The 9,800-nt window shown below is 51.7% G+C and overlaps 1 protein-coding gene across 1 annotated transcript; it reads left to right on the top strand.

Annotated features, from left to right (window-relative positions):
* The first annotated feature begins 3,647 nt into the window (after window positions 1-3,647).
* Window positions 3,648-8,761, top strand: LOC110071373 (uncharacterized). Its single transcript, XM_078382616.1, has 3 exons — window positions 3,648-7,517; window positions 8,479-8,546; window positions 8,633-8,761. The coding sequence occupies exons 1-3, from the start codon at window positions 6,965-6,967 to the stop codon at window positions 8,759-8,761; spliced, it is 750 nt and encodes a 249-aa protein (XP_078238742.1). The 5' UTR covers window positions 3,648-6,964.
* Window positions 8,762-9,800: the final 1,039 nt, after the last annotated feature.

The raw sequence follows: 9,800 nt of genomic DNA, 5'->3' as shown, positions 1-9,800 counted from the left end.
GTTTATGGAGTATTTTCTGGAAGATTGCGATAAAGAGCCGTTCATGGGCAGAAAGAAGGAGAAAAATGACGTCCAAGATTGATGGGGCAAATGTTCTCTAGATCAGTTCCTACTGGAGGGAGTCACACAGTCTGTGGCTTTTCTTCCACCTGCTGGCAAGGAGTTCCACAGGCTAAGGAAATGTTTTCCCCCTGTCCAACAGCTTTCCCTCTGTCATGTATGGGTTCCCTTCTCCCACTCCCCTCCCTCGACCGCCCACCCCCCTTGGCCCAATGCCCTCCCTTTGCCAGGCAGATCCCATCCCCCCCCCGTGATCTTCATCAGAACAGCTCCCCCTGGGCTCTCGGGCCCCATCCTGCCTGATTCACCCACAGTGATCACCTCTTGACCGGCACCTCTGGATGAACATGGAAGAGCAGGAGGACGTGGACGGACAGACAGACAGACAGACAGACAGACAGACAGACAGACAGGTGGACCCTCTGTCGGCCCCGAACCAGGAGGGGTTGGAGAACATCTGGGTAGACTTCCTGTCCTGCCCCTGAAACGCCCAGCCTGACGAGGAGCCCTGTGGGACGAGAAAGCCTGCCTGTCCTGTGATACTTCCATGAGCCAATAAAAGGATTTCCCAAACCCTGATTTCCCCCTTGACATCTTTTCCTTCCCTCCCACCCCCATCACCCCCCCCCCCCAATGGAAAGGATAAAACGAGAGAAGAGCCGAGATATTAAAACCTGCCTGGAACCCCCCCCAACCCCCACCTTCACTCTTCCCATTAACTCAGGCAAAGACGGGCTGGCTTTAACAAGGCATTCTGTGTATGCTCAGTTGAAATCTCACTTTCACCCACCCGTTTTCCATCAGAGACAGACTCCCCGCCCCCCCTTTCCTGCCGTCGGATCTTGAATTCAGCCCCCTGAGGACAGCCTGGCCCTTGGCAATCTCTGTCGCGCACGGAGGGGGTGGGGGTGGGGGTGGGGGGGGCGTGGGGTGATTTAGTTATTTATTTTATCCACTCTACTTGTGTATGACGCCCGCCCACCCTCTGCAAGAGTCTCGTGGGGAAAGCGACACCGAAACGGGTGGCTTCGCGTTTGCACAAAAGGGGGGGGGTTCGCCAGCCAGACCAGAGCCACGGGGGCCAAGGCTGGCGCGGTACAGACTGGGGGGGGGGGGTGGAGAGCAAGCGAGAGGGAGGGGGGGAGAGGGGACCGCATTGGCTCAAGGGCCAGGAGGGAGATGCTGCCCTCCCCCCCCCCCCAAAAAAGGAGGTCGCGCCATCCCTCATTCGTCACATCATCCGAGGCCCTAAAAGCAACTTCAGAGAAACGCGGGTTGGAGCCCCCCCACCCCACCCCACCCCCGCAGTATTTCCCAGTGAATCAAGGTTTCCTGTATTTTGAACCCTGAACACCCAATCCTCGTATAGGTTTTGATGATGATGGGGTTGCGGTGGCTTTGCCCTCATGGGGGAGGGCTGTGACCCTTTCTGGTTCTCCCTCCCCCTCTTTGAATGGAGAGCCTTCCTCCCAGTAGGAAACCAGTCCGAAGGGAGGTGTCGGTGGGGGGGGGAAGCTCTGAGGAAGGAAGATTTTTTTAAGGGGGCAGGAAAATAGGAGAATCCCCCTAACTAGGCCACGAACAAGAGAGACGGGGGTCTCGGGGACCAAGCGAGGGGGGGGGACGGGGACCCCACGGGACGAGACTTCTCCCTTGTTCCGTCTCTCTTCAGGGGGGGGTCCTTGGTAGCCCCATTTCGGTGGGGAGGAGCAGAAGCTTTCCTCCCCCGCCAACCTTTCCTAGAGCCGCTCCTTTCCTCCCTCCGCCCGCCCGCCCCCCCCCCAAGCAGCGGAGGTGACCCCGAAAGGGGGCTCGGGTTTCGCGTCCCGGTGGGGGAGGCCGCGCTCAGCGCCCAGGGAAGGGGAGCCGGGAAGCTGCGCCCGATCCAAGAGGCTGCGCTCAGCGCCCAGGGACGCCGCCGGGCTCTGTCGGGGCGCATCATCTCCGGCTCCCAGCGGGGGGGGGAGCTTCCAGCCCGAAGGAGGGAGCGGCCAGCGGAGTCCCGGGACCAAGTGGCCCGCGAGGGGGGAGGCCCGGCGGACTGGGGAGCGTCTCTTCCCGGGGGGGGGGGGGAAGCTGGGCGGCCCAGAAGGCTCCTTGGGAGCCCACCTTCCCTTTCAAGGGCCCAGGAAGGCAGGGGAGGCCTCGATCAGCCGCACCGAAGATCAGGAAGGAGGAGAGTCGAGTCCCTCTCCTCGTCTCGTCGGCACGCATTCCCACCCTTGGAAAACAATGTGACAAGCCTGGCTGGGGAAGTCCCGGGGGGGGGGGGGCGGGGGGGCTGATCCTGCACCTGGAAGGAGGTGGCGGAAGAAGGCAAGGCCGGGAGGTCTCTCTCTCTCTCTCTCTCTCTCTCTCTCTCTCTCTCTCTCTCTCTCTCTCTCTCTCTCTCTCTCTCTCTCTCTCTCTCTCTGCCTCCTGAGGAACATCATCATCTACCCCCACTGGTTCTTAACCTTGGGTTACTCAGGTGTTTTTGGACTGCAACTCCCAGAAGCCTTCACCACCAGCTGTGCTGACTGGGGTTTCTGGGAGTTGCAGTTCAAAAACACCTGAGTAACCCAAGGTTAAGAACCACTGACTACCGGACCCCAAGAAACTCCTGAGCGGGTGCCGAGGAAGAGGGAACTCCGCCTGGCCTTGATCACGTCCTCCAAAGCAATGAAGCGGCTGGAGATTCAGACCAGCCTCCGCCACCATCCTCTCCTCCCCCCCCCCCGCCGCCGCCGCAGTGGGGGTTTCCTCCGTTCCCTCTGATGATGGATGAAAGGATGCTGGAAGAGCCTGCCTGGGCATGTCCCTGAGCAAGGTGTTCCCCTGGCAGGGAAAGGCCAGCCTGCAGCAAGTGGCCGGTCCCCCCTCACTGCATTTTGTTCTGTTTTGGGAGCCTGCCTCTCTCACGACCCACCCACCCCACCCCCCGGTGTGGGGAGAGGGTTTGACTTTTGGCCCTCCAGGCGATGCTGGCTATGGACCATCCCGGGAAGATCGATCGATCGATCGATCGATCGATCGATCGATCGATCGGTCTGCCTGCCTGCCTATCTATCTATCTATCTATCTATCTATCTATCTATCTATCTATCTATCTATCTATCTATCTATCTATCTATCTATCTATCTATCTATCTATCTATCTATCTATCTGTCTGTCTGTCTGTCTGTCTGTCTGTCTGTCTGTCTGTCTGTCTATCTATCTAATCTGATTCCTATTAAAACCAACTCATGAAAAGAGGGGTAAGGCTTCCAGTCTGCAGCGTGAGGTAGCCAGCGCCCCCCCCCCCCCGGCATCAGGTGGCCACTCAGGGAAGAAACATGGTGGGCTGGCCAGCATTCCCTGCAGAGGCTGCGGCTGAAAAGAGACCAGACCCTCTCTGAAAAAAGGCACCTTCGGCCTGAGCCGCTGCCCCTTTGCTGGTGATTTTCAGGGCAAGGGCGCCCCCTTCTGCCCGAAACCTGGGGGCGAGGGAGAAGGGGAGGGGGAGGGAGGGGGAGGCCCAAAGCAGGCGTTCCCGAGGATTCAATCCTAAATGTTTCTGTGTCTGAAGAGGTGGCTTGCGATCCCGGAATGCCCCCAGGGAAATCAGCCCCCAAAGGTGCCCAAACACAATGGGATTTGTGGTGGGTTTTTTGCGGCTCCTGGCTTCTTCGTACATCAGCTCCACTTCCTGTAGGTTTAAGAGGCTGTAGAGGAGCTGGGCAAGAAGCCCAGCAGGCAGAAGGAAAACACACAAACCACCACCACAAGCTGTAGGGCTTTTGAGTTGTTCCCTGTGAAAAGAAAAGGAGGGAGCACACAACCCTTGCAGTGTGTCAGCCTGGTTTAACTCTGCCGGCTTCAGGGCATCCCCTTCCCTATTCAATTCAGCAGCCAGTTTTAGGAAGACACAGTAGTACCTCTCCAGGTCAAGGTACCAAAGCTTTACTTTGTCCCCAGATAGATAGATCCCTTGGAGTCACAAAAAGGCCAATTTTATTTCTGCACTTGTTGTTTCTCACTCTCTGTATTCACTGATCTCAATATTTCTCCCTCAGTCACTGTGTCTCAAGCCAGGACATTTTTGGTCTCATACAATAAACCCTCATTTCAAATGCTTGTGTATATATAAACAATTGGCATGTTAATGTCCTAAAGGTAAAGGTTCCTCTTGACATTTAGTCCAGTCGTGTCCGACTCTAGGGCGCGGTGCTCATCCCCGTTTCCAAGCCATAGAGCCAGCGTTCGTCCAAAGACAGTTTCCATGGTCACATGGCTGGCACAACTAGACACAGAACACCATTACCTTCCCACCGAGGTGGTACCTATTTATCTACTTGCATTTTTACATGCTTTCAAACTGCTAGGTTGGCAGGAGCTGGGACAAGCGACGGATGCTCTCTCCGTCGCGTGGATTCGATCTTACGACAGCTGGTCTTCTGACCTTGCAGCACAGAGGTGTCAGCAGTTTAACCCGCAGCACCACCATCTTAATGTCCACTAGGTGTTAAAAGACCTGTCTGTATTATGACACTAATCTTTACAACAGCCCGTGAGGGATGTTATTTTTGATCATTGCTCAGCCTGCTCGTTATGGGCACATTCATTTATGCATTCCTTCCAAACTGTTGAGCAAGGATCCTGACCAAGATATAACGGATAACACCCCCCCCCCTTATTGTTCAGGCACTGCCCACATTCATCCTATGGGCATTTCCCATAGGAATGCATTGAGAACCATTTGATCCGTATCTGCTCTTTTCCGTCCATAGAAACGAATGGGAAGCTGCTATTCCGCCTTCAACCACTAGAGGGGGATATTTTGTTTCTTTTTTTCTTAGGTCAAGAAAGGTTCCGGGAAGGCAGGGAAAATACAGTCCAGGCAATACAGTACCAGGCAGTCTGAAGACTGTCTCCCAATCCACTCTCTAAACACTGGGAGGAGTGAGGAAGCAGACAGGCACCCTTTTCACTGGCCAACAGTTAACTGAAAGTTCACATTTTGCACTTTCCCTGCCTTCCACATGGTTTTTTTCAGTTCTTAACTCAAATCTAAGTATGTAAGTCAAGTCAATATTTTCCTATGAGAGTGGTTCTTAAGTCAAAATGTTCTTAACTCAAGCCGTTCTTAAGTCAAGACCCCACTGTAGCCACATGGTTTGCTTGGGTGGCCGGGGGAAGACGGTGTCATGAATTTGATTATGAAAAGTGTAAAAGTAGAATAGAGATGGAAGGGAGAGAGACAACACACCGAGAGATATGCAGCCGACAGGACTTTATTTTGAGATTGCGTAAGAATGCTTATTTAAGATATAATTAGACAGTTCATTATTTTCACTTTATAGAGGAAATGACTGGTGGCTAAGGCTGGGGGTTATTTTGGAAATAATTTGGAAATACTGAATGACGTTAAAATGAGCTTGTTGAAATGATATATTTTGTAATAAAATATAAAAAGATAAATTGTCTGTAAGCTGTCTCCTTGTTTAGACTAAGCTACTGTAGTAAATTGGATATTTTGAACTAGGATTGTTTTGATCTGGCCACGCTACCAAATGAGGGTCCTAAAGTAATAAAAGAGGAAGAGCAGACCTTCCAGATTGTTTATTTAAAATCGAGACAGACTTGGGTGAAGGAGTGAGAAGTCGCCCTAGGGCAAAATTACAGGACCCGATTTTGCTGGCAATAGGGACGGATCATTCTGAATCCCTCTCTGTCTCATGTAAAGGCAGCTCTAAGGAACGCTTTTACGACAGACGGGTCTCCTTTTGATGGGATGAAGACCCCCAAGGAGGAAGAGGAGGGGAAAGAGGAAGAGGAATGGGGTCCGGGTTGAGGAACTGCCCCATCATCCTCAGTGAGCTGCTGCAGCAGCAGCCTTCAGCTCAGTGGCCCATGGGCCACCCAGTCATTGCCCTCTGCTTAAGGGAGAGGACTTGCAACTCCTTCAAGTTCCTTTCGGTTTGGACTACAACACCCATAATCTTCTTCCCCGAAGGCCAGCTTCTTGAAGCTCGGTTAGTCAAGGCCATGGACGATGGATAAGATGGACCTACATTGCCTCTGATGTGGTCTCAAGGTGGCTTCTTATGAACTAACATGGCATATGATTAAATTTAAATTCCTTGGGAGTTGCTGCTGGAAGTGTTGGAACTCCCTCCCACAAGAAGCTTAGACTGGCTTTCTCTTACGGCAGGCTCCCCCACCCCTCAACGCCCACCCCAGTAACGGGCTGATTGTGAGGTTTTTTTAAATAAGGTTGTTTGTCTATCTTTTAAATATGCTTTCAAAATTGTTTAAGCTATTTTGAAATATGATACCGACGATTGATTTGTTTTAAAATTTTAAGAATTTATTGTTTCCCTGACTTTTAATATTGTCTGTTTTAATATTGTAAGCTGCCTGGAATCCTCTTCTGGAGAAAGGCAGGGTATAAATAATAAAAGGATTTCAAATAAAAAATTTCAAATAAAATTTCAGAGAATCTCAGGATTGCTGAGGACGGCAATGTCCAAACAGAGCTTGTGGGTTATGGAAATATAGTAATAGTAAGCATCCTTCAGTCTCAAAAGTCTATGGTAACATGCTCTGAATAGAGGTCTTGGAACAGCGTCTAGTGGAAATATAAAGCACTGTCTTTATTGTAAATAACCTGGGCCTCGTATAGTTTGGCTTCTTTATAAATGACTCAGGTTAAAAACTGGAGGGGGATGCTTATGAAATTTGAGGGTGACACCAAACTGGGGCAGTAGCTGATACTTCAAAAGAGTACCAGAAGAAGGTAATCAGGATTCAAGGTGACGTCAACAGATAGAACTGGGTCAAAAGAAACAAAGTGAGTTTAAAGAAAAAAAAAGGGGGGGGAATCATAAAGGTCTACATTTAGGCAGGGAAAAAAAACCAGACACACTAATATATGAAGAGGCAATGGCCAACATGGCTGTACTACACGGGGAAAAGGGTCTAGAACTGTGTGCCCAAAGTTCATGTCTTCATCTACAATCCAGTGTCTTAATTCTGGGCAGTCCAGTTAAGAAGACGAATGAGCTGGAGGATGTCCAGAGGAGGGTGACCAGCAGGGTAAAGGATCTGGAAACCAAGCCCTGTAAGGAACAAATTGAGGTTTCTGGGTGTTTTGTTTTTTTTATTCTGGAAAAGGGAAGTGGTATGATGGCCATTTTCAAATATCTGAAGAGCCGTCGTGTGGAAATAGGCAGAAACTTATTCTTGGCCGCTCCTTCAGACATTTCGGACCAGGCGTTGGGGGGCCACCCGGGAGGGGGATGTTCTGGCCTGGGGTTTTCCTGCATCTGCAGCTGGATGGGGTTGCTTCCAGCTGTCCAGCTCGGCTGGCCTTCAGTGTTTCTTTGCAGGAGAAGCCACTTCAGCTGTAGGGAGAAGATGGCGGGTGAAGAGATGGCTGAGGAGGTGCAGAAGAAGATTCAGGGGGAACTGGAGAAGTTCCAACAGCTGCAGAAAGGTCACTTCTTCCATAACCTATTTTTTATGGGATAGTTCTAGATTTGCTGCCCTTCCCCAAACCCAGAATGGGCTCTTCCTCCTTTAAATGCCTTCAAAACATCTGACCGACGGGCAAGTGTGACTTCAGGAAAGGATGGATGATTCGGAGGTGGTGTCTTCAGTTGACCCAGGGGGACTGTGGCGGGGGTGGGGTGGGGTGGGATCACTTATCACGGAGGTATGGAAGTTCCTAAGCTGTGCAGGGTCTTTGTGAACCTAGACCCATATGACAAACAAAGCCCAAGAAGGACTCAAGTATCTATGGCAGTGGTTCTCAACCTTGGGCCCCCAGATGTTCTTGGACTACAACTCCCAAAGATCTTGGTCAGCACAACTCATGGTGAAGGCTTCTGGGAGTTTTAGTCCAAGAACATCTGGGGGCCCCAGGTTGGGAACCACTCATCTATGGGATTTCAGTTCCAGGTGTCCCCTCTATGTATGTGATGTGACTGAAGGACATGCTGTAAGGTGAGGCTTCGGTCATCTATTATACGTTCAAAAAGAAGCTCTCCTTTGGCAGGTTTGAATTGCCTTACGTTTTCCAACGGAGCTAAATCTCAGTCCTGTGAAAGAAACACAAAGCAGGTGAAAGGACCCCCCTCCTGCAGGCTGACTTGTTTTAAAAAAGAAGAAGCCAAGGCAGACGTTGAGGCTATAAAGCGCTCTCTGCCTTTTGTTAAAAGAGAAAGGTGGACACCCAAAAGATAGTACAGAAATAATTCTTTTTAACAAAGAGGAATAGCCCTTCTGCAGATTTTCCTGGGGTGTCTCTTTTGCAGGACCCATGACCAGTCATGGATAGAGTAAGAGTAAGAGGTGGAGTTAGATGTCATTAAGGGCGAAGGGGAGATGTGGCTGGGAAGCCTCCCGAGGTTGATCTTTCCAGATCACTCTCTCTCTCTTTTTCTTTCCTCTTTCAGAGATCAACAAATGCATGACAGCCCAGCAGAAACTGGAGGCTCAGTTGACTGAGAACAACGTCGTGAAGGTGAGGCCCCTGGACTGCCCCATCCCTCCTCCTTTTCCCCCTTTCCCCACCTGCTGCTCTTCAATGGGGCTGTCTCTTCTTTCTAGGAGTTGGACCTCTTAGACTCCTCTAACACCGTCTACAAGCTGATCGGGCCGGTCCTGGTGAAGCAGGACATGGACGAGGCAAAAGCCACTGTTGGGAAAAGGCTGGATTACATCACAGGGGAAATGTGAGTCAGTCTTGAAGTGGGGGGGGGGGGAATGGATGTCAGGGGGGCAGGCAAAGAAGACGGGATGGCTCAGCAACCCCTCCCATCTCTGATCCTGACATAGGGGCAGCCCCGGTCCTGCCTTTTTCAGCCTTGCTCACCCTCAGAATTGCAGAATGTTTCTGAAACTGAGTTTGGTCCTCGGGCTGAAAGAGCTGACCTAGCCTTCCCTCTGAGGAACCTCTGGGTGCAGAGGCAGTCTACCTCTGAGAGAGAAAGAGGCCCTCAAGGCTTGAAGGTGCCCATGGGTTACCGCGGGGCAGGACTTTGGGTGTGGGGCAGGTGACTTTCCTCTTGATGTCTCTGCAGGGCCTCTAGGATGCCATTTCTTTGAAATAAAATTAGTCTCCCTCTTGTGCCCACTCCACAGTTGTTTGGTTGTTTGGGAGTGGAGGTTGGGATCCTGCCTTCTACTTGTCCTTCCTCCTCTAAAGGAGATGCAGAGGCCTGAGGACCGTAAGGGACCCCAAACAGCCTTTTGAGTGAGAGCTGATAAAGAAAGCGGCTAAAAGATGGGCACGAACCACTGGTTCGTTCATCAGCCAAACAGGTGTTCAACGCTTCCCAGCCCTGCCTCCTCCAGCAGGCAACCACTCACTGGGCACCTGCTGGAGGAGGTTGGACTGGGAAGTGCTGAACACTTGTTTGGCCAATAAGCGAACTGGCATGAATTAGTGGTTCGTGCCCATCTCTGGAAGGGACACAGGGCTGGCATCCCTCCCCTTTCACCTCCCTCAGGGAGGGGCTGGCTGAGCTGTTTTCGTGGCATCTTGAGAGATGCCCTCCAGCCTCTTTGGACTTGAGAGGGCTTCCCCACAGTGCCTTTTGGGAGCTGGATCTGGGCCCTGCTCTTATGGATGCAAAAATTGGCCCCCGGTGTGTTTACAGTGTTCTGTGTCTACAGGAACGCTGGAATCCCAGATCCCGGATGGGGGAAAAGGTGGAAGCAGAGGTTGAACCAGGCGATGAACTGCCATCTCCCCGCCTTTCCGAATCTTCTGCTA

The sequence above is a fragment of the Pogona vitticeps genome, chromosome Z (genome assembly GCF_051106095.1).
Source record: "Pogona vitticeps strain Pit_001003342236 chromosome Z, PviZW2.1, whole genome shotgun sequence".
Lineage (NCBI taxonomy): Eukaryota > Metazoa > Chordata > Lepidosauria > Squamata > Agamidae > Pogona > Pogona vitticeps.
This window is presented reverse-complemented; position numbering and strand designations above follow the sequence as displayed.

Bases quoted from the DNA above. Each gene is read 5' to 3' on its own strand.
- LOC110071373 (XM_078382616.1), top strand. From the start codon at position 6,965: ATGGCCAACATGGCTGTACTACACGGGGAAAAGGGTCTAGAACTGTGT. The intron at 7,518-8,478 runs GTCACTTCTTCC...TTCCTCTTTCAG, and splicing joins GTTCCAACAGCTGCAGAAAG to AGATCAACAAATGCATGACA. The intron at 8,547-8,632 runs GTGAGGCCCCTG...TCTTCTTTCTAG, and splicing joins CTGAGAACAACGTCGTGAAG to GAGTTGGACCTCTTAGACTC.